The 25,001-nt window shown below is 45.5% G+C and overlaps 1 protein-coding gene across 7 annotated transcripts in view; it reads left to right on the forward strand.

Annotated features, from left to right (window-relative positions):
• Positions 1-25,001, forward strand: part of col4a6 (collagen, type IV, alpha 6) — a 94,907-nt gene that overhangs the window by 46,508 nt on the left and 23,398 nt on the right. For all 7 annotated transcript variants that reach the window (XM_046380330.1, XM_046380331.1, XM_046380333.1 and 4 more), the window contains 7 exons: positions 9,142-9,219; positions 23,415-23,549; positions 23,649-23,693; positions 23,872-23,991; positions 24,104-24,166; positions 24,511-24,546; positions 24,764-24,826. In XM_046380330.1, the coding sequence (XP_046236286.1) occupies positions 9,142-9,219; positions 23,415-23,549; positions 23,649-23,693; positions 23,872-23,991; positions 24,104-24,166; positions 24,511-24,546; positions 24,764-24,826 (540 nt within the window). The remainder of the gene's footprint in view (positions 1-9,141; positions 9,220-23,414; positions 23,550-23,648; positions 23,694-23,871; positions 23,992-24,103; positions 24,167-24,510; positions 24,547-24,763; positions 24,827-25,001) is intronic.

Here is a 25,001-nt window from a genome sequence, read left to right on the forward strand (position 1 = left end):
TACCTAAAATCCATCTCAGTATCCTCAGCTCCATATTGGACCATTTGGCCCCTCAAAATGCAAGTCCACTGCCAGCCATTGACTGTATGTAAAGATGGACGACGTGTCTCCACTTCCTCCTGCAGTACACAAGTGAAGCCAAGTGAAAAGTCCTAAACTGGATGCGAACTTTTTTGGAGCTCGTTTGAAGCCTCAGCTGACTGCTAGTAAACACACACACAAAGCTCTTTTCCCAGCTGAGGAAAACCATGGATTTTTTTTCCATGTTCACATTGTCTCACTTCACAAGTCAAAACATGACAGTCACCTGAAAAACTGGTGGTGGACAACTTTCCTCGCCTTTTCTCTGTGCCAGTCGGTGTTGGCTTGTCAGCATGTAATTCCTGGCTGATTTACACCTGAATGTGCCTCCTCCTTCCCCCTCTTTGTCTGCGCTCTTGTCCGGACAGCAGCGCGCAGTTTATTTTGGCTCCATTTTGGCAGCATCTCGGGGATCTTTTCTGTTCCCGTGGGATGACTTCATCGAGCAGGCGTGAAGCTGCCTGTTCCTGGTGGTTTGTGCCCGTGTTGGGAGTTCAGGAGGTTTGTTCCAAGTGTGTCTGCGCTGAAAGGTGGAGGATGTACGGGTAAATTTAGTCTATCTTTCAACATCACAACTTATTAATAAAAAGGTGATTAAACATTTCCACCGGGAATGGGAGAGCTGATTGAATCAGCTTTGTGAAAGGCTTTGCAAGCTCGAGGATTCCCAACTTGCAGCTGCACTGAAAGAAATATGTGATTGCCAAAAGGGGAGTCGACACGTTTCCATACTCGAGGGTTTGCCTCTCTTGACGATTAAATTAAAATACCTTTTCTGCTCTTTCTGTCCAGTGTAAGTTTAGAAAAGGTGTTTATTCTGACACCGCACACACACAGAAAGACTGTTGACCCGGCATGCATTTTACACACTCTGTCCCACACTTGGTGGTTTCCTGGTCGCCGTCCTGCACTCGACTGCAGAGCAGGTGTGAGAAATCAAACCCCCGAGCGGAACCTCATAATCTGCCGATGTGGACTGTCGGACGGCACTTTGGCTCGACGTCTGAATGCCAGCTGAGAGGGCGGCGATGTGAGTCTGAGCCTGGGTGGAGATCATGTGACCTCTGAGCTCCTCCCTGTGAGGTCACGATGATGTCACTTGTGGGGGCAGCGGTGTTTCCTTCTCACACCTTTCATGTTTGCATCCCGCCCTGTCACGAGCACGAGCCTCTCGTCCAGGAGCAGACGCACACTTCCTTCTGTGTAGGGATACAGAAAGAAAATAGTTCCTGCCTGATCAGGGTCTGTGGATCATCTCGAGTGCCCGGGTCTTGATTTCTGGAAAGGTCCACTGCTGTTGAATTTTGTCGTTTTTGGCGGATGGATGGATGAATTTGAATAAATGAGGCATGTGATTGTGGGCACACTGTAGTTCTCAATCCGATGCCCTGCAGTTAAATGTTTTCAGAATGTAATCTGTAAAAATGATGGTGCGTGTGTGTGTGTGTGTGCACCCATTAGAGGAGACAAGGCGGACCACAAGATCATGAAAATGTCACAGGTGTTGTAAATCAATCGTCCTTTCTTTGTTTTTTTACTAATAACAGTCTGAGATCCACCTGAGGACCTGGGCAGGACTGAAATACCAGGCCCAGGACCCGAGGACACGTAAACCAGTACCAGAGTGGGATTAGCGAGGACATGTTACTTAGCTTGCTTGTTCTGTGTGCGTGCCTGTTCCCGCCCCGGTTCGTTTTGTTTCTTAAAAACCGTGATAAAATTGCAAAAAACGCCCCCCCCCCCTCAGTCTCTAATTACGTTCTTGAGAAAAAGAAGAGATAGAGTCAGAAGAAAAAGAGAGAAAGAGAGAACAAGGCCAGACAGGTAGAGTCCTAATCCTGTCTTAATAGCAATGTTTCTGTTCCATCACGACTGCAGAATCCTTCGCCAGAGGAAAGAGAACAGAGAGATCTGTGTGTGTGTGTGTGTGTGTGTGTGTGTAACAAGGACCACAGTTTTTATTTTCCATGTGTACAAGTAAGCACAAGTTATGATGTCCTCCAACACGATGCATTGGTTTAGATTAAAATTAGCTTCACCTCGACCTGCTGCGACATGGAGGTCCTGCTTACGCGATGCATCTGTAATATTTGGTAAGAGACCAGATAGTTGAGATCCCTCTTCAGCTGCACGATGCCATCGGCTCATCACAAGTGGCCAAGGCTGGAGTCAGGCAAAGGACTCGAACTCCATAGATTCAGGCAGTTTTTATTGGTTTTCAAGAAGCACAGAAACGCACATAAATCCGAATGTGCCTGCTTCACGTGTCGTCGGCGGTGACTGATGATGTGCACGTTAATCCTCCTCATCATCTTCCTGAGAAGCGCTCATCAGCCAACTCAGGATTGATCCAAAAGATGCTCTGAACCTTTCATTTTAGGACGGCGGTGGTGGGATGTGCTCAAGTGCTACAACACAGAGGCAAATATTGTACTTCTTCCATTCAGATCATTACACAAAATATAAATCAGCTAATAAATTATGACATGTGGAGGGGATCTTCAAGTGTATTTTGATGCTCATACTTGTGTACTTGTACTTGGGATTTTATTGCTTGTGACTGAGTATTTACACCCAGCGTCTAACATGCGCGCATCAGATGCTCGTCTGGCGCTGCTTTCTTGCTGTGTTTGGAGGTTGTTTCTGTAATGTCAGGGGAGCCGTGGCACTCGGAAGGAGCTTAGCTCTCTAAACCTTTGTTTACTTTGACTCTGCTAGGAAATCCACGTTCTGCAGCACATTTGGATTTGGACTTATTGACATTAAAGCGTTTCACAACATTAACACAGTCTCAAATGGATTAGAGATTGGGAAACGGCGAAGGTATACTGTTTACTAACTGCTTGTATGAAGTACCAAAATGCATCTGGATTTGAAGTTCATGACTACTGATGTCATCTTTTTTTGAGGGATGTCAGTGTTTTTGTAGATTTTAACCTGCTGGCAACAACTCGTGTACTTTACCTCACCGTTGACCTTATTCTAAAACAAATGTTTTGAGTTTTGTAGTAGTTTTTGTTTTCCTACCAGTTGATTGCCATTTCTTTCCTTTTAGGTAACCGACAGAAATAAATGTAGATTTCATGTTAAATGAGATGGATTGAAGATCAGAAAAATCTGGGTTTGGAAAATGTTTAAAAGTATACAAGAAAAACATTCAAATTTCGTGTGTGGCTCTTTAAAAATGAATCAAAACCCTTTGAAAAGTCCAATCCTGACATTTTACATGAATTAAGCTTCTGCTTCTGCTCCATTTTTATTTATAAGTTTGTCTTGTAAACGTCTGTAAACGAGCTGTTTACTTTACCTCCATTTGCAGCCGTCGGCCATGTTAGCCGGCTGTGCGCTACGTCCTGTTTTAGGGTCGCAAATTTCCGCCCGTCTGGCCCAGTTATGAATGAGCTGCCTCGAGCTGGGTGGCCTGGTCGAGGGGAACGCTCACGCACAGAAATGCACGTGAGCTCGTGCGCGAGTACACAAAGCGTGCACGTGCCTAATGCGTGTGTGCTTATATACAGTCCATACTGCTGTCACACACACACGCACACACAGAGCGTGGAATAAACAGAAGTAAACGAGGAGCGCTGCAGGCCCAAACACAGCTGGAGAGTCTCCTGTGGTGGATGTCAGGGTCACAGATGGACCAGAGAGGAGAGAGGGGAAGAGGAGGGAGAGGGAGGACGCGATGAGGCGGGAGGGGGAGGTAAGATAAGGAGGGTGAAGCAGAAGAAAGAAGGATGCAGGGAAGACAAAATAAGGAGAGGTGAGATATGAGACAAGAGGAGGACGTTTGACGTTCTTCCCCTTCGCCTCTTTTTGTTTGCATAAGAAGTCCAATTCCTTTTGCTTTTTTTCCTTGATGTCACGCCTCAACGTCAGGTTCAGGTGAAGGTGAAATGTGAAGCGTCAAACAGTATTCACAAATCCATTTTTGCCAGCCTCGGCTGTCACTCAGTGGATCCCTGCGGCTTCCCCTTTAAGTAATCAGCGCGTGCTGTGACTGACAGGTGTTGGAGTAAACTCTGCTTTGTGATTGGTTGTTAGCGTGTGATGCCGTGCTGATTGACAGGCTGTGGATTTCTCAGGTCCCTGTGCAGTGCTGTGTAGGGGAAGCATGAGGGGTCACTTTTGGGATTCGAGGTAGTTTATTGGGTTGACCTTCGCTGCTCAGCCTAAATGCACTTTTTGTTCTGATTATTTCTTCTCACTGACTTCCGGTGCAGCAGTTAAAGGGCAAAGAATAGTCTTTAGTCAGTTAGTTACTCTAAGATAAATTATCTGGCAACTGCTGTTTTAATTTGACTGTTTAAACAAAAATGATCTGTTTGTAGTCTTTATGCTAAGCTAAGCCAACCACGTCCTGAGCCCTGCCAGGAACCAGGACTAAACTTAGCTCCTTTAGCTGAAGGTGTCTTTGTCATTTTTTTAATCTGTCTTTGGTCCAATTTGGTTAATCTCCTCTGTGTTTCAGGAAGTTTTAGCTCCTGCGAGTCGGTAGTTCCTGAATCTTTGTCTGTCAGAAGGGACACTGACCTCATCGACACAAATGAAATCAGCAGTGAATGGAAACAATTTAATTATGTTTGATAAACTAGATATAGAAAAAGACCAAATGCATACACACATCTTTAAAGCTGCTAATATACAATGAAAGTCACGCACATTCCTTTCATATCACCAGCCGGCCTGTCTGACCTTTAAGTAAACCACCATCACGTTAAAAGTGAGGAATTCTATAACAAACAAATCTGGCAAAGTTTTATCTCGTCTTTTTTTTTCTTTTTCTTCTTTAAACAAAACAGTCTGGCCGTCCTGTCACATCATGCTCTGTTGTTTCAGCCATATGCCTCAGAAAATGTATATCACACTCCAGGTTACCCCAGACCCAACCTCCATCCGGATAACATCAGCAGAGCCTGTAAGAATGAACAGGCAAGTCCAGGCGTCGGCCGCGGGGGCCACGAGCTGCCGCTCTCAGGTGCGCGAAGAGCAGGAGGTTTAAACAGACGGGAATTACGCACGGCTTTTAAAACTCTCATTTGGACGCATGTACATGAGAGTGTTTGTACAGTAAAGTATGAGCAAACACTGGAGATTGATGAGGGAACATTAGCTGGGTAATGCCAGGATGACAGAAAGAGTGAAGCGCCGGATTGAGGCAGACAATCGGGAATGTGCCTGTCCCGTCACGTTATGTCAGTTAATGATGCAAATTATGCAGTGCCCTGACTTTAACCGCGACGTGTCCGATCCTGTAGCAGCTTTACATTCCTTTAACTTAATCTCCCTCGCCCTTATCTTAACATAGAGGGTCAGTTCAGCCAAATTACACAGCATGTTTTCAGGCAGCAACACGTTACAGTAACAGTGACAACCGGAGACGCCGATCAGGTCGTTTCGGGGAGCGAACACGTGTGTTTACGTGACGGAGAACTCTAGTGGCTGTAGTGAGAATGACAGATGCGACGACGGGAGTCAGGTGGGGTTACCATCCCAAGGTCTGGGACGTGGACGAGGTGGATGCACGGATCAGCAGAGCAACCAGTCACTATCTGTCGCCAGGTGAAGCGGTACGACTGAGACTGTGGTCCGCTGAAGTATTGTGATATTTGTATATTTGCAGTATTTTATCTCGTGTTACCAACTGGCTGCTTGTGTGCGAATGTTTGCGACTGCTGCAGCTGGCAGAACACGTCGACATTTATTATGAAGTAGCCACAGGAAATGCAGTGTGTTTCTCAGTGGTCTTCGCACGCTGTTGTTTGTCAAAAGAACGGCAGTTTGAAATATTGCAGTATTGTAAGTAACGAAGGCAGCCACAGTTTAGTTGAATGTGCAGGACTTGTTGACTGATATCAGTGTGGTCTCTGTGAACAGACTGGTTGTTTGATTGGCGCTTGGCTGGACGTGTGTCTAGATTCGTCCTCTGCAGCCGGAGTTCGTCTGTCCACTGTTGAAACTGCAGAGGAAGGCCGTGGGATGCGACCAAAAGCTGCAGGACAGCCGCCAAGCGGGTCGTGTTGGGTTTTTTTTTTGCCTGCCGGGGAATGAGCTGTTAAAGGGCGTCCTCACAAGTACAGAAGTACATTGTGTGTACTCGTGCGATGTTGCTTGTGTCTGCAGGTCCACAATGCGCTCACGTGTCCTGCTCCATGTGTGTTTATTTACCCCACATGGCTCCTCATTGTGCGCATGCGTCCACGTTTGCCTCCGCATCACACGTCCCTCGGGCGCTGGATTAGCGTCTTGTTTGCCCCCATCATCCGTCGCTTTTAACTCTGGGCGTGGACGGAGCGAACTGAACGAGGATCAGCGCACATCTCCGCCCTGCTCAGGTAGAAGCTGCGTTAAATCCCAGAACACGCTGATTGGATAATACCTGCGCAGGTATTCATGCCTCAACAAAGGGAGGATAATAGACCAACATAATGAGAGTAACTTAATATCGAGATGGGAGCCAAGAGAGCAGCAATAAGTCATCTTTTGTGTTTTGTTTTTAAGCCTTTGTTGTCATTTTCTGCTGCTTCTTCCTGAATCATCTCTTAAACAGGTGTGCCTCCTGCCTTTGTTCTTCTTTTCTGGGCTTCTTTTGGAGTGACTGTAATTCTCCACATCACTCGCTTTGCTTCTATTTTTAGTACCCCTGCTCTCCTTCTTCTTCTTCAGCTTCTTCTTCTTCTTTGCCAAAACTTAAATGTGAGCTCCTCTTGTTTTTGGCCTCCCTCCATTTCCTTTAGCCCTTTTTTTGCCACCCCCCTCCTTCCTTCCTTCCTTCCTTGCTGCCTCCATTAGCCCAAATTTCGGTGTTTCCCTGCTCACTTTCTCCCTCTCCTGCCCTCCTTCTGTCATTGTGATTAGAGGAGTTGAGGAGATCAGAGGGAAGAAAGCAGGACCGCTGACCTTTCCCCTCCTTCCCTCTCTGTCTCTGTGCCAAGTTCACTTTCTCCTTGTTGTGTGTTTTCCTCTTTTTCTCCTCTTTCCTCCGTCACGTCACTTTTTTTGGTCTGCAGCTTTTGTGGTTGTCACTGCGGCCGTCTTGGTAGTAGTTTGTAGTAGTAGAGGTTTGTGGTACTACTCTTTTGATTTACTGTGTGTTCAGCTGTTTCCTTGCAGTTTCCTGACCTAGTAGCGTTTGCTAAAGGCGCGGCCTTTATGCATCACAAGACTCATTATAAATGATCCATTATTGATCTGAGTGTTTCCCAGACGCCTCCGCATGACACCGGTCTTTCCCAGGCTCTTGTTATATTAGACTGAGACCCAGACTAGACCTGCTGGCGATTACTTACGGGGGTCCTGCAAGGTTCCTGACCTCGATTATTGTGGATTTGAACGCTCACAGGCTGCGGCCTTGTGAACTAATACAGTCTCTCACCTCCTCTGGCTTTCTCCTCATCCGCCCCTGTCCTCTGAACCTCCATCACACACCGGTCAACACCCTTTTGTCCTTCTTCCCCTCCTGTCCCCGTCCCCTCCGCGTCCCTCCACCCCACCAGCACCCTTTCATCCACTAATCACATTGAAATACCAGCCACGACCTTTGAGTCTGACCCCCAGAGAGACCCCGAAACCACGGAGACGTGTGCTCCCTTATGAACACGAGGGCGACGATTAATCTGTCCAGACCCACAATCTATATATCAGATATTCACTTTAGATCCACACAAAAAGATTAAGATGTTCAAACACACAGATATGTAGAAGACAAAAAGCACTCGTGGCCTCCCACCCAGAGAGACCCGGCGTGTGGTGTTTTGAAGTTTTAAGAGCCTCACATGTATATGAGCTTATGCCACTCATATGTCAGCTTATTAAAGCTCTCTCTGTGCTGCTTATAAACTCTAAAGGCATTGCGTGATGTTTGGTAGATATCTCAGGAATGCCACCCCGAACACAGAAAGGTTAATCTGGAGTTCACTTGGAGTTTATGAGCTGCACATGGTGTTTGTTTACTGAACATAAGACCGCCAAAAAGGAAATGGAAGCAAAGTGCAGATTTTTGCAAGGTTTATTCACACAAAATGCTTTTGCCCTGCCAAAGGTGAAGCCTCCATGATGATGGATTAAGGTCAATGTAGGCTAAAAAAAAAGGGGGCTAAAAGCCTGAGAAAAATATTAAAGTTGTAATCAGGTTAGCTGACAAATTTCTCTGTTTTTATTCCACAAATTTATGACTTTATAATCTCAGAGAATATTCAAGTTAGTGTTGTACATTAGTGAGTGTTTCCTCCTTAATTTGCCACTTTAATCTATAAGAATATCCATGTTTTCCTCTCAAAACTTTTAGCCGCCTCCCCGACTCTTTCAGCGGCCCTGATAAGCCTTCGCAATCTTCCCACTCCTGGTCGTCCTGGCTGCGAAAACAAACGCCCCACAGGTCACCGTAACATTATGAAAGGAGTCGTGTAGAGTAAAGTTTTCCCCTGGGGCTGCTGCTGGTATCACTGACTCTATTCTTTGCTCAGAGATTTGACTCTGGTTGCAGTTAAGGCCTGTTTGTGTCTCTGTTACCAATCAACAAGCAGCGAGAAAGAAGTGGAGGTGGACGGCCACGCATCGACTCGCCCGTCCCCCGTCGGACAGGCCCGAGGGGAGGCTGCGAACACCATGTCAGCACAGCACAAAAGGAAGCACTGTTTATAACCCGGAGATCGTGATAGTGCATGTTATGTTTGATAGGTGATTAGATCACATGCAGGTGCACTTTTTCAATAAACACTCTGACTGGATCTGATCTTTTCCTAAAGCCGCTTTAAGCCGCTTTGCTTCTTTTAAATTGCTGTTAATCTGAAAACTTCTCGCTGATGCAACTGTAACAATTCATCATATCCGTGTGACTCACGGAGTCCCTGTTTTGATTTTTTTAACTCTCACCCTTGAAGGGATTTAAACAAAGACTTGCGCTCTTTTGAAGCTCTGCTTCAGGCAGGGAAAGCGTTTTCAGCCTCAGTTTTCCATCGAACGCCAAAAATGTCGTCATGATTCTGAGCAACGGTTCTTTGACCACACGTATCCCCTAACCGCTGGATGTGATCTCTGCCCCCTTTGTTGTTTCTGCAGGGCACCGAGACCGACGAGCCGTGTGGGGGCCTGGACTGCAGCGGAGGATGCAGGTGCAACCCAGAGAAAGGCAGCAGGGTGAGTCATGTCTCGCACAGATACGTCCACGTTTGTGCAGGTTTCTAACGGCAAAGTCTGCAGCACATCATCCTTTGCCTTTTCTTCATCAAAACTCAGTAGACCTACCACACCTGTCAGGTAGCAGTTTTAGGCCGGGCCTGCCGAGTGCACATGTTTCCTCACTGGCTAATGTGCTTTCAAAATTGACTTTAATTAGCGTGTTTTCTGTCATGTCATTGAGGGGACAACGCAAGCTATTAAACTCAGAGTCTACATTTACTTCCAACAAATTGTTTTAACACCACATAAAACCACAAAAACTGTCTTTACTTTGTGGCAAAAGTACATCTTACCTTTTTTTTCTAAAGCCATAATTTTGTGTACAGTTAATTTACATGAGGTGAGGCGTCATTTAAAATTAAACAGCTTTGGAAAATTAATTTGTGGAAACGAGCAAATTGCCTTCACTTCATTAACAAATGACAACCCGGGGGCCCCGGTTTGGATTTTTATTTTTCTACATCACATTTCTACACCCGCCGCCGCGATGGCTGCTCGGCGTGCATCAAAGTGAGCCCCGTGTCAGGTTGTGTTGCGCATGTTTCAACATTCCTCGTCTGTAGACTGCATTGCGATTTCTCCAGGAGACGAATCAGACGTGCACCAAAACAAAACAGTGTCTTCAGGCGAGGAACTCATTTCCTTGTCACTGCTGCTTTGAGATAAAAATTAATTGACTGGCGCTTGTTATACAAACAAGTGTTGACAGAACTCGTCGACGAATGATTGCACGTTATTGCAGTAGTGCAGTAGTATTCAGTTTCTTTTACTTCAGTACAAGTACTAATACTAGTAGAGTTAAAAAAAAAACATGGTATCTTCCTCTGAGATGGAGTAGAGTGAAAGTTTAACGTGGAAAATACCGTGGAAATATTTAGTAAAAGTTAGCACAGTACTTGTTACATTCCAGCACTGTTTACAGTATACGTGACGCACTTCATCTCAGTATACACAGACGTATAAACACGCCCTCCACCTGTCAGCTGGTTACACTTCAGTGGTGGCGACCGGAGCAGCTTCACTTTCTGACCCAAGCTGCCAAATGACAGTTAAGAGGGAAGATTTGTGTGTGTTTTGTACGTCAGCATAAACCCACTGGCTTCCCTTACGTTCCCATACGTTAACGAGCCGCTGTAAACACTTCAGCATCATATGATAGGACGGGCGCAGGCTGTCAGTGAGGTTCAGGGGTTTTTCCCGATGTGAGACACCAAAGCTCATTATGAAGGCTGGCAACTTGATTGGTCTTTGCGCCTTTGTTACTGAACTTTCGTCAGCGCTTCATTAATTATTATTTTTTCCAAAGACATGCAGTGCAGGTTGAGTCATTCCTGAGTTGTGTCTGTGGGTCTTCCTGCCAAGCTGCCCACAATCCCATCAACTCCCAGCAGTCAGAAAGACGTCTTCTGTGAGAGACAAAATCCAGGGCAAAAAAACTAATAAATAAATAAGGTCCTGCTGGCTGTCATTGCTGCTCATAAAGCTGAATATTCTTGCTGTGTGGCACTTTTATTTTTCCCCGGGTTTTGCATCTCAGGCTACACACAGTCTCGTCCTCTGATTGGTGGAGGCTGTCAGTCAACCCTTAGGGCTGAAGGAAAAAAACACGCAACCATCTTGGCAAGTTTTTGGGACTAAAAATCATTTAATCTATGACTATGATTAATATTAGACAAGGCTGTACAGGACGGTGACGTTTTTTAGCACAAATGAGAAGGATTTTGAAAAGCGAGGAGGACCTTCCTGTCCCCGTGGGAGATTACACCTTTTAGTGCCGTTTTTAGCTGATCTTTTATTGTCACTTACTAAACTAAAACAACTAAAAACGCGGCCTTGTGCCACTTGTAATAAAAGAACAAGAATCCTGCTTTTATGTAAATCATTTGTCAAGAACAAACAAGGCCAGCTGAGAGCTCAGCGTGTGCTCACCTCAGGCGAAAACCAGACTAACTGTAAGCTTCGCGCTGTAGCTCGGTCTCTTTCAGCCTGTATCCAAACAACAATTACTGTCTGACACACAAGCCTGCACTTACTGCCTGCCTACTGTACGCCAGTTTAGCTAAATAACACAGTGACGACCTCCACATTACACCCAGGTACCTGCAGGTAAATGACACAGCTCAGGTAATATATGTACCCCCGTACAGGCGTCCTGCGAGGCCTAAATGACACGGCCGCGGCTGTCTTACCTTCTCTACCTGTTATTGTTGGGAGACATTTAAGTGCTGAGGTGCTTATTTGTCTCTTTTCAGTTTTACTTTTGTGCTTAGAGGTCAGCGAGGTGAGGTGGGTTCGCAATTATGGCTGTTAACGGCGCTGAGATTGGCAGGTGGGAAGAAGTTCAGGTCTGTGTTTGTGTGGGACGGAGGACGCAGGGCGAGGAAACGTGGCGGGAGGGTAGAAATCGCTCTTTAGTAGGGCTCACAAGACAAAAACATCCGGAAACCAATGACCTCATCGATTAAGGCGTCACATCTGACATAAAAACAAAGAAATCTAAACATCATTTAGGTTTCCTTCCATTTCAAAGTGAGTAAAAGTTTGGCCGCTTTGCATCTGCAGCTCTGTTCACTTAACAAAACGCCACAGCAGGTAACTTGCAGTCTATACACGTGCGGAGCCCGTATTACGGCATCAGTGCAACTTCTTAACTCGAGAGGTCAAAGGTGGAAATATCAGAGGAAACGTCGCTTTCGTGAACAGAGTGTGTTCCCCCGTGATCGGCTTGCAGCAGATTCAGCTGTCGCTCGTCCTGTAAAACACGTTGGTCGTCACGTGGGCTCGCCGTGCCGGAAACTTCGGCACGTTTTGCTTGAAAAGAGAACAACAACGCAAGTAATGAGATGAATCAAACGCAGCCGAGGCCTCGCTGAGTGTAAACGTATGTCTTTTTGTGATGCTCTGCTGATCCCCCGAAGGCGAACTCAGAGCACAGGGTCAGTCGTAAAACCAGAACAAGCGACAGGGTTTATCAGAAGTTCATCTCTTCAAGGAATCACTCGTGGGAGTCGGCAGCCACACAGCGAGTGCAGAAAGTGTTACACAAGAACAATAACTGTTACGGGTTTTTCACCGAAGAAGATGTGAACGCCTGCTGGAGCAAATCCAAACAGCACTGCATCTAATTTAGCAAAAGTGAGCACGACTGCACAGCTTTGGATGGCAAACTGCAGTGTTTTAATTCAAGCAGAGTTAGGAAAGAAGTTTTAAATTGAGAATAGAAGTAAAAGTTAAAAAGTTTGATGAGGAGGTAAAACTGCTCTCATGTCAGTCTGGTCCAGTCCATATGTAGCTGGAGTCAGCAGCAGTTAGCGTAGCTTCACAGAAGGCCAAGTCTGCCCGCCAGCCCCGATTTAATACAACAGATTTCCAGCCTCTTTGCTCTGCTGAGCTAAAAAGCTGCTGAAAGCCAATAAGAGAATTTGCCAAAATGTTGAGCTGTTCCTTTAAAGTGCCAACAACAACAGCAACAATGACAAACCTATTTTTCATTCTCATTGCTTTAGAGGCAGCCAGATTCAATTAATGTGCACTTTTTTTTCTTAAAACAAACCCAAGACTTGAACTTTGGCACACAATAAACAAAATGTTCTTCATATTTCCATTGTTACTATTTGGCTTGTGCGGATTGATTTGGCTCACGTTTACCAAAATCTGTGCCAGTTACCCTCGAGTTCATTGCACATACTGGAAGGTTGTTGTTAATTATGGAGGAGGAGGCGGAGGAGGAGGAGGAGGAGGAGGGCAGGACTGACATGTCAAGACTTAAACATATTAACCGAGATGTTTCCGCTGGCCAGTAAATGTGGTGTGAAAACAAACAGCCGGTAATAATGGGAGGAACAAACACACCTCTTGTCAACTTCGTGTGCTTGAAGAGAATGAAGGGGCTTTTAATCACTGTATCGCATAGATAGTATGATTGATCGGCCTCTTAAATCCCGGGTAAGACTCGGTGCCCTGGGTGATTTAACGTCCGACCCCAACGCAAACACAGCGGCGGCGACCCAGACGGTGCGTGTTGGCTTCGGTTGGTTTTCATTATAGCTGATAGCCAAAGGGCTGCAGTTTTACTTAAAGTCCTGAGAAAACACAAGAGCACAAGTGTTTAAAGGCTTGTGTTCACATGTGCCTGACTTTAATATCTGACTCACATTGGATCCATTAGGTCCAATAACATCCGCAGCTGCTGGGTAAACCCCGTGGGTCAAAGGTCAGCGATGGGGATCACAGGATGGCTCGTGTGTGTGTGTGTTCGACAAGTGCTTAGGTCAACACACTAGAGCTTTTCAAGTTGCAAAGAGTTAAGGAAGGATGTGCTTTATTTAATTTTGCCAGACCTCCGTCTGTGTAGAGGCAGAGACACGGAGGGAGCACTTCCTGTTTCTGTCGAGTCGCCGGCGGGTTCGGCTCGGTGTTTTCCGTGTCGTGCTGGAGTGAAGTCAGTCGGTCCAGGATCCGCCGAGCTGAACAGGAGGATGTCGATGTCCCAGGGTCAGATCGAGCTTAGATTCACAGGTTAAGTGTTTCTGAACAGTGTTGAGCACCAGAAAGAAGCCACCAGCCTGAGTTTCCACTGCAACGATGACAAACTTTACTTTACTTTGTACTTACTGAAGTTCAGTTCAAAACGCAGAATATCAGATGTGATCATCAGTATGAAGTATATTCATACATGTAAATATATGTAACAGTTTACAACTATTTGAATTCAGGACATTTGAAATAAAATCAGAAAAAAATCAGAAGCTTAAAACAGAAAAACAAACCTGAATAGTAATAAATCGATTGTACCAATATTATACCAGATCAGCCGGTAACGTGATGGAAGGTAGACTGTGAGGGGAAAAACACACACACACACACACACAGACAACAAAAGGGAGGCAGGAATGAAGGATGAATAGAGAGGGAAAGAGAGCAGCAGCCGCCTCTTTGCCTCTTTTAAAGTGCGATGAGGGTAAAGTGATAGTGGATGTGTGTCTCGGTGGGATGGGAAGATAAGAAAGCGAGGGATGAAACCCCTCCGTGGGGCCTCTCGATGAAAGACTGCGTCTCTCCATCCCCGAATTCCTTTACTTTAATCCTGAAGCAAGAAGGGAGAGGGAGAGAGAGACGGAGAGAATTCCTTTTATGTCAAAGCAGACAAGAGACAGTAGAAGACAAAGACTGGAGAGACTGAACAATTTTACTCCTGTAGCAAGAAAAGGAGGGAAGAAGAAGAAGAAGAATATGGACGGTGGGGGGGGGGGTGAAGAGAGGAAGACTTCATTTAGGTCATAAATGAAGAGAAACATCACCATTTGTCTTCATTCTTTGGTGGACAGAAGTCCACCGTGTCCCCCGTCAGTTTTGGCTGTTTGAAAGATGAGAAGCAACTGATGCTGTCATTTTTCTGAAATCGCCCTTTAACCGTAATGTCTTTGTAAGAACGAGGGGAGAAAGGAGAGAAAGTAACACTGAGGCACAGAATAAGGTGGAAGATGTCTCTCACACACACACACACACACACACACACACACTCACAGCCGTCATGACCGTGGATTAACATCAGTATAAACTTTGCAGCTGAGTGAAGACAGTCTCGGGGTCAGGGACAAGTAAAGGTGGACGACAGGTCTCCACTTCCTCCTGCTGTGTACAAAACTCAAACTTCTCTCTCACTGTTTGTCTCTCTCTGTCTGTCTGTCTCTGTCTGTCTCTCACTGTCTGTCTCTCTCTGTCTGTCTCTCACTGTCTGTCTGTCTCTGTCTGTCTCTCTCTGTCTGTCTCTCACTGTCTGTCCCTCTCTGTCTGTCTCTCACTGTCTGTCTCTCTCTGTCTGTCTCTCACTGTCTGTCTCTCTCTGTCTGTCTCTCACTGTCTCTCTGTCTCTGGTCATGCGTTCTCTAACGTGTTGTGTTTGTGATTATTAAGCTTGTCTGGGTTTCGCTGAGTGAGCACTTGTGAGTGTATTTTATATGTGTGTTTCTCTTTCTCTCCCTCTGTGAGCGAGTGTGTGTGTGTGTGTGTGTGTGTGTGTGTGTGTGAGACATGTGCCGTGATGTACCTGCAGACCACACTGATGTACAGGACAGTCTTATCGCACACTCCTGGGCCCCTGCATGGCATTTTCATGTGCTGGCTCTCCCTCCTGTTGAGGCGGGAGTCTAAAAGTGGTGGTGGTCTTTGTTTTGGCTTCATTCTAACACACACACACTCTCACACACACACATATATAAAATGGCGGCAGAGCAGCCATTTTGCCTTCCCCTTTGTGCAAAATCTCAGCGAACAAAAATGTGTCTCCTTGTCTTGCAGTCGTGGAAGGATGCACTTTAGCTTTGAACACACACACACACACACTGTCACAGTCATAGTCACACTCACACACCTGACACTCGTAGACCTCTCATCAGCTCGGCAGATGCAGGGTTTAGTCTAGGAGAGGTCAAAGGTCACGGCTAGCACAAAGACAAGGCTGGACCAGAAGGTCAGGGGCACCAGGATGACAGACCAGAGACAGACAGGCCGAGGTGTGTGTGTGTGTGTGTGTGTGTGTGTGTGTGTGTGTGTGTGTGTGTGCATGCGCGTGCAGTAGTCCTCAAGGTTCTCTCAGACTCTGTCTCTGTATCCTCTTTCTTTTCTCTCCTTTGACGTCGTCCTCAGCCTCTCTCACCCACTTGTGTCTTTGATGACTTTGAATTCCACAACTTTATTTATTATTACACACATAAACAGAGAAGTCCAGACGCAGAAGAACAGAAGGATTCCCAAGTCTTCACTTTGTCATTCGGGTTGTGTCCTGTTAAGTTAAACTCTAATGAACAGTAACAGTAGGAGGAATTCATATCAGAGACTGGTTGCTGCACACTGCTGCCCCCACATGGTCCCTTTAGGAACTGCCATACAGTTAATGTGTGAGTGTGTGTTACTGCTTTGGTTATGTGTGTTTGTTTAGTTTTTTCATTTAGGTGATGTTTTATTATTGACTCTGGAAACAGAAAACAAAACCCTTCTCAACTCAAAGTCCACTTGCTGGCTTTATCTGAAACTGAGGAAGACTGTTGGAGCCAAATACCACCTTCATATGAAGTTTTGAGGTATTTTTACTTTGACTGTCAACAGAATCCTACAGAAAAGTACCAGTTAAGTTACGATTTGGTTTATTTTTTGGTTTCTCTTTCCTCTGTGCTGTCTTCAGGAAATAGACACCTTCTGGGTGATCTAATGTCTTAGACACACCTCACACACACACACACACACACACACAGATACAAAGTGCAGGAATGTGCAGAACTAGTTATTACTGATTTTATAGGCCCTTGTGATTTGATGTGATGATGACAGCACAGTTATTTATGACATGTCCTCACACACACAGTTAACACAAATCCAAACTATCATTTATGGCATTTTTTTCCTGCCCTGCTCATTACTGAAACTCAGTGACACTCTGTTAAACATGTAGCTTCTCATCACCTTTTAACGCAGCAAAAATACTTTAGCATGAACAAGTGTGTGTGTGTGTGTGTGTCTGTGGTCTTAAACATGTGCAAAGATGTGCAGTTTTATCTGAAAAATTAAACACAACTAAAGGCGATCAGTTCTGGATAAAAAATAGCTGACTGTTGAATCGGATTCCCAGGCCGTCACACGTCATGGCGACATGCGAATGAGACTCAGCAGTCACCCACAGTATCTTTGTCCAGGATCGCTCACCCCTCCTTTAAAAGCGAATGTAGAAGGATGTTGTGCTTTTGATGCGTCCCCTCAGTATGCAGTCGGAGGGGCCTCACCTGCAGGTCAGGTGGGCGTCAGATTCTATCAGCCGAGCTTCCTGTGAGGGGAGAAGAAGCTCTGCTGTATCTCAGGACTCTTGTTGTGAGGGAAGGCGGGGAGATAAGTCGAAGGAGAAGAGTCCCACGCTGTTGATGTGGACGCTCACACACTGATACAGAAAATATGCACATTAGCAGAGCACTGACAAACACTGCAGGAATCTAAATCCCTACCTAACTAAACACAGCTGGATCAGGCTCGCCTTCACACACTCGGCTTCTTTTGCCGGCACTGGCGGCCAAACGTGACCGCGTCTCTTCGCCTGGTTTACACGCCTGATGGATGCGTTCCGAAACATGTTGTGCTCTGTTTGTCATGTTTCGCATTTTTTATCCCGGCGCTGCTGTCAGCAGCTTACAGTGTTGTTTGTAAACCAGCCTTCGACCCAGATGGGATTTTTCTCGGCTGACACCAACGCTGATGTCTGTAGGCTCAGCGTGGATTTTGTTCCGATAGTCCCAGCCTTAAAAATGTTCAATTTCTTTGCCAACAGCTCAGAAAAAAATCCTCAAAATGTACTTAAATACGAGTCGTGAGTCTCCTCACATCCTCGCTGCTCTCCCTCTTCTTTAGTTTAACTGGACTTCTTGTCCAATCTTGAATGTTCTTCCCCAAAACACACCGAAAAGAAAAACTCGATCTGAAGATGATATCTTCATTACGGGGTGTAACCGTTGTCTGGTTTGTATGACAACGGAGCGTTTTTAACCACGATTGAACGTGTCACAGCAGCGGTCCAGTGGAGATGTTGCAGCATCACCAGGAAACATGTTTCCACCTCAGCTGAACTGTTTGGACGCGAGCTGACTCTTGTTCGTCGTCTCTTACCTCAGTCTAATCCCCCTCGAGAGGCTAACAAATCTGTAATTGAGCTTAGTAATTGATTTTTAAGCCGTTACCAAACATCTTTATCCGTGTTGCCTCTACAGTCGCATCCGTACGTCGGTTTTTAAAGGTCTTAAAGGTTTAAACGTGCCAATTACATCTTCTGTTTGTGCTCTGAGGTTGTCGTCACCTCAGGCTAATTTTTCTTTCAGCCCCAATTACAGCATTTAGTTAAAGTGGAGTAAAAATTATATTTATGGCTTTCCATTTATGGCTCATCCTGAGCACTTTTTCCTGGGAGGTTTTGGGTTTCTGTTTTAGAATAACAGGCTTTGTGTTCTGCATTCAAATAGCAAAAAGACAAATTTAAAAAACAGCAAACCAAAAAACATCACGGCCGTCTTTTGCCCCTCGAGTGTCCCTCCTCGTACTGCGGCTCGCTTCCTCTCCGGCAGCTGAGAAAACACCACATCTTTATGACATCATCACCGTGGGACAGCGGGGCTCGCTCAGCGCTAATGGGGTTTTTATTGGAGGGGAAAGCACCTGGATGAAAAGAGAGAACAGGTTGTTTGTTTAATGGCCGCCATCACCACAAACAGACGAGTCAGAGGTGCTGGGGAAGGGTGGGAAAAGACTGCTGAGATACCCCACATGTGAGCATTTAGTGATACTTTGACAGGAAGTGGCTTCATATATTCTGTAAAGGGCCACACTTTTGAAGACGTATCCGTCTTTGTTCGGGCAGCGACCTGAGTTCTGAGTTCACTGTTATATAAGGCGAAAACACATTTGAGAAGCTGGAGCCAGCAACGTTTGTCATTCTTGCTTGAAAATCAAAGGATGAACCAGTTGATTGACAACACTAAATGGCACAGCCAGCGTGTTTTATAATCCAGTTTTAATGCTAACTAGCTAGCATCACTTCCTGTTTCGCTCGAGCGGTCAGGAGCTCCCTGTCCCAGACCAAACATTAAAACCTTCATGAACGGGACGGATTTGAAATCACAGTTTTGTCATTCCAAACCAAAATCGATGACTTAAACGACGAAAATGACAAAATAAACCTAAAAGACACACAGGTGTGATCACATCCTCAGTGCCCAGCTGCTCCCTCACTGATGTTATTTCTAAGCTCTTCTCTTCTGAGAAATTCCCTCCTGAATGCCTGTGTGCTGAGGCCGCCTGTCTCTGTCTCTGTCTCGGTCTGTCTCTGTCCCACCCTCTGTCTTTTTGGTTGCCGTATCATCACTCATCCTGAGCAGGACAAACATGTCTGACGTAAACAAAGGTGTTTGGGTTCGCGGTCTGATCGCAGGAGGGGATAAAAGACGACACACCCTAAACATTCCCATCTAGAGAGGGGTTCCCTCTTTCCTTTTGTCTGTGTGTGCAGGCAGCTGTGGGAGCTGCAGACTTTCTGGTTAGTGTTTTCACTTGTTTCATCTTTAGCAGCATCAGAAGTGCCGTTCTTTGAGCGCGCTCCGTAGCCATCGCGTCGACTGTTTCATGTCGAGCGCGTTTGAGGTTCCGCCGAGTCATGTGTGTGTTTGCATGTGGCTCAAACTGTAATTGGGTTATCGCGCTGCCCCGCTGATTAAACTTGCACCCAGAGACCCAGCGTTTGCCAGCCCAGCCGCCCCCTCCCTCCACCCAGTGCTCCCATCAAAGTCCCCCAGTGAGCATGCGGTGTGACAGCTAAAATCTTCCCCCTAGCGCACCCAGTGCTCAAAACAATGCGTCTGGATAAATCCTCAGAGGGCCCGAGGGTGTGTGTGTTCGTGTTGTGAGCCTGTGCAGTCACGGATGACACACACACACACGCACACACACACTGGTTTTCACATGCATGGCGGCTAGAATCTGTCTGTCCAAGCACTCTCCTCTGTCAGGAAGTGAGGTAGGCCCGATGGGAGCAGTAAGTCCAGAGAGCTTAGCGGCCCAGAATAGGCTCCATTGTGCCCTTTGTGCTGGAGGGGATTTGGGCCTACAAACTGACCAGTCTGCTGGAAGGTGATGAGGATGGAAGGTCTGGAAGAGCCGGGCGGAGACCCGACGGGCTGGCATGAAAACAGACGGGGCTGCCAACTGGCAAGGCTGTCGGGACTCGGGGAGACGCTTGCCGGGAGACAGACTGGACTGATCTCTGATAAAGTTTGTCTCCATATGTGTGAAAGCCAAAGTGTTTCTATAATGTGTGCAAAATAGATGTGAACCATGTGGAATAATAATCTCAATCACCCGTATTCTTAACCAGGAAGGAATATAATAATGTTGAAAGTTGAACTTCCAGCTTCTAAAGATCCAGATTTTCCTCAGCAGTTGGAGGAGACCAGTGTGGATCTTAGAGGAACATATAGAGTGTTGAACCTGGATGTTGCTCACGGCTACAACAACTTGTAATCTTACATGTCAGGGATGTTAATCTATAAACTGGATTTGGAGTTAATCTGCCAAAATATGAATGCTGCCTTTTATGAATATAGTAAAATTAAAATAAAATAGAGCTTTGATAAACGATTCTTTTTGTAGGATTTCACATGAATATTTTGCAGATAATAATTCAGAAGAGGTAAACTTGTGTGTAATGGTAGATTGCCACCTAGTGGTCGTTTTTTAGAGCAGCCACACTGTCCACCAAAACCTGATGAGATTTGACAGATGACTTTTTTTGTCTTTATTGGTTTTCTGTGTTCTTCCCCCTCTTTTTTGTTGCTTTTCATCCCTTCTCTTTTATCTCTACTCTCTACTCTTCCTCTGTGATCTTTTCCTCTGCTTTTTTTTTAATTTCACGCCATCTTAGGGAATAAACGGAGGCGCTTTAAACCTTCAGAAACCCACTTCCTCCTCCACTCCAAGACACTTGCAGCTGAAAATGAAAGAGACTCTCAGAAAGTTTTAGTAGCCACTTCTAGCATTCATTAGCTTTTCACAAATGGGGAAAACTCCCTCCATGTCCACACACGTCCACAGTAAGAACAGAAACGTTTTTCAGTCCACGTTGGACACCGAGACCAAACTGTCTTCTCACCTTAACTCACACTCACACTTTTACATAACACCAGGCAGACAAAGCACCCAGCCGAGTCTTTGAAAGTGACTCCTGTGACCTGAAAAATAGACACTAGGAAGACAGCAGAGCCTTTTGATGATATGACCTCCGAAGTGTGTCTTGCTGTTGCATAAACACTGACAGACCTGAGCAGGTTGCAGGAGGACTCAGGCCTCGATAGGCGGTCGGCAGCTCGTTCCAAGACAGGTTGGATGGGGGTAGAAGGAAAACTATTGGAATCAACAGAGTAGATGCAAACTAATAAGTGTTGGAGAATGAGACGGAGGGAAGGTGAGGCGTGAGAGAAAGTGGGACCCCCACATATTTTCCCCGGGTGAAACCAGGTGTGACTGTGAGTGTGAGCCAGACAGCTCCGGCAGGCTGCCTTTACCTACCACAGCCCTGTCATTACTGTTTAGCTGCCTGCCCTGAGGCCATGTGGGCCGGTGGAAGCAGATCTGCAGCCTCAGTGAGACACACAGTGTGGTCAAGGCGAACCCGTGATCATTGTCCCTTTAAAAGCCAAGTGCGATAGAGGAATGTCAGCCAGAGATGTCACGTTTTATCAGACTTAAGTGTAGAGTTCCAAGTAGTTAGTTTATTGAGATAAAGCTGCTAACGGCTAAAGGTTGGCTTAGCTTAGCATGAGTTGCTAGAACCTGCTAAAAGGTTCCCCACAAGTCATTTTATTATCTCAAAGCATGTTTTTTTGTTTTTTTTTCAAGCTACTTTTATTTATTTACTTATTTTTTGGAAACAAACTATAAATGAAAGTGTCCCGCACCACACCTTACAGAACAAAACATAAAGTTTAGACGGTCACAAAGAGGCCTTTATGCTTTGTGCGATTGTTAAGCTCCACCCGTCTGGTGCTCCCTGCAGCATTAAAGCAACGCCAACGATTGTTTTTTAACTGGTATTTGACCTTCTCCATGATGTCCCCTGATGTTAGATTTGTTATTTCATGAGTCAAATGGGTTTGTGTCTGCAGGCAGAGCACTTAGATATGAATAGGACCAGGTGTGGAGTGGAAAAGTGCCTTCTTTTTGTATTGTGTGTGTGTGCATGGAACTCATAGAGGGGTGTTTATACCTTTATCTTATTTGTAATGAAGGGTGTGCATATATGTGTGTGTGCGCGTACTCTTTCACATTGTGATTTACATTGAAATTAGGCTAAAATAAAGGTAGGGTTAAGGGTGGATATTAATGTGAGATGCGGTCATAAGGATGCTACACATCCGCACGCATACAAGCATTTACATGAATCTCAGTTCTACAAACTTAGCCATAAATGTCTCGTATATGTTAAATGTACACATCTGCAGCCCTGGTTTACTTACCCCAGTAAACGTGATTGTTTGACGTCTTTATGTTTATGAGTGCATTTCCTCGCTGTGTGGCAGGTTTCCGTATGACGGACATTTTACCCCCCAAAAAAGTAAAAGAAATTCCCTTTTTTGATGTTAATGGAATGTATACGATAAACCAGATTTCAATGTCTGTGAGAGTTTTTCCCACTGAAAATCAAATCCTCTGACTTTCCTTTGACCCGAACGCAGACATCTGTCCCTCTCTCCGCCCTCTCCTCCCTCCACCTGTCTCCTCTCTCCCTGCCCTGTTATACTGCTTAAAATATAAGCTAATGGCAGGTTGTCAGTAGTTGGAGCTGTGGTGTGTGTGTGTGTGTGTTAACAAAGAGGGATTCCTTTGGCCTTGTTCATTCATCCTGCTCTAAATCTGTACAAACCCACCTGCTAATGTGTTTCTGCTGCCATCATGTGGTTAAAATCAGTAGTGCAGTCTGGCACCTGCAGCACCATCGCATTCATAGCAAGAAAAAAGTTTTAAAATTAACTTATTTGTTGAAATCACCCCACTCACCCCCAAAAATTTATATCATTTGAATCCTTTTCATAAGTTTAATTCAGAAAACTTTTCTTTGTGACCAGATCCACAGAAGCAGGTTTTCTTCCAGCCCACCGTCTCGGCCCACATGCTGCTGCATGCCCTCACAAAGCACTTCACCATCCTTTTGAGTTTTGTGATCGTGAGGCACACTCATGTGTTAACATCCCTCCAAGTGGAAAAAATACAGGACCCACAGAGGGGTTTTTCTGCCCTGACTTGTCCCCGTCTTGTGCAAACACACCCATCAAATCCACAACACAAAAGACAAAATGGAAATGAAGACGATAACTCAGACATCAGATAAAGACGATAATCGGATGTACAAGAGCAGTACAGGTGTCGTATGCAGGTCGCTTTCTTAAGATGATCACAAGTTCACTGAGAGACTTTAAGAGACAGGAGACACGGCCTGACCGTTGACTGTATATAAAGATGGATGATGCGAAAGCCCTCCAAAAGAGAAACTGAAACATCTGGATCGCCCCCTGGTGGCTTGTTGCCGTACGTGTCAGATAAACTGAGGCCTATCTTCCTCCTTCTCTTAGGGTCGTCCTGGGCCTCTCGGAGAGGTTGGTCAGAGCGGACCAGAGGGGACACGCGGGGCCCCGGGGCCTTCAGGGCCTAAAGGAGAGAAAGGCCACATTGGACTGAAAGGACCATCTGGCCCCAAAGGAGACAAGGTGGGTGCCGTATTTATTGAATTACGTTTCCTGTGAAGCTAAACTTTCCTCCAAACAGCATCAACTGGTGTTAACACTATCGATTATCCACTCTCATAGGGACCTATGGGAGTGCCAGGGTTCCAAGGAAACGATGGAGTACCTGTGAGTAAACCAGAACACATAGATACACACAGTGTGTATTCACGTACTGAAATAAGGTGTACAAATATCTCAGTGTGCACTTTTTTATTTTGTAAAACAAGACGTCGAAAGTTGACTTCTGCAACAAACGCGACCTTCAGTGCTTGAGGTGCAAACCCTCCTCTCCTCCTCTCTGCAGGGTCACCCTGGTCTGGAGGGCAGCAGAGGACCACCAGGACTGGACGGTTGTAACGGGACTAGAGGAGAACCTGGTGAACCTGGCTATGGGACAGGTGCTCCTGGATTCCCTGGATCTGCTGTGAGGACAAACTTCTCTTCACATTTTTATTAGCTTCTGTTTGAATCCGATCTTTTGGAGGCAGAAGAGCTGATTGTCACTGAGATACTGATGGCGTCCTTTCCTCCAACAGGGACCTACTGGGCCAAAGGGTCAGAAGGGAGAACCCCGATACATCTCTGATGATGGCATCACGGTGAGGTCTCACACACGTTTAAATTAACTCACAAGATATCAAGACCCAAAGACACTGGGAATCATCTGAACAAACAAACAAAACACCCTATAAGATCTGTTTCTGGCTCTTCTTAATTTAATAATTTTCCGTCATTGCACTGTTTTGTACAAACGCTCAACAAAGCAGCAACATCCTCCCATATGACGTTTGGCCAGCAGGTGGTGCTACAGTACAGTTGAGCTGCAGTGACATCGTGGCCATTAGTCTATATCCACAGTGTAGTTCTATTCTTTTATTTTAAAAAAAGAAATTTAAAAGAAAATGCTTTTTAACTGATCTGTTGTTTGCTTTTCTTCCTTTAGGGCTATCCGGGTGCACCAGGAGCAGCCGGGCAGCCTGTAAGATTTTCATCTTTTCTGATAATTTGTCTTTGACACAGCGTGATGCAGTTTAGCTTAGCAAAATGTACTTTAAAAGCTAAATATATGGCATCTGTGACAGATTTGACTCTCACTAAACAAAGCAGAGAAGGAAAGTGACGTCGGTGTAAAATGTGAGTGATATGCTGATTATCGGTTGTGTGAAATAATTATATATAATTATTATTCTCTGCAGGGTATCACAGGTCCTCAAGGTCCACCTGGTTTTGCTGGCCCAAGAGGCCCTGAGGGATTCTCTGTACGTAAACTAATTCATCTGTTTCTCTTCCTCAGACTGCTCGCTGCATCCCAGCATCAAATAAATCTTAATATGCAGCAAAAAATGAGACCTAAAATACTGAAATAGAAATGAGGGAACTTATCTGTTAATTTGGTAAGATAAATTTACTTTACCAGAAATCTTGTCTCGGTTT

This window comes from Scatophagus argus, chromosome 23 (genome assembly GCF_020382885.2).
Source record: "Scatophagus argus isolate fScaArg1 chromosome 23, fScaArg1.pri, whole genome shotgun sequence".
NCBI classification, from domain to species: Eukaryota; Metazoa; Chordata; class Actinopteri; family Scatophagidae; genus Scatophagus; species Scatophagus argus.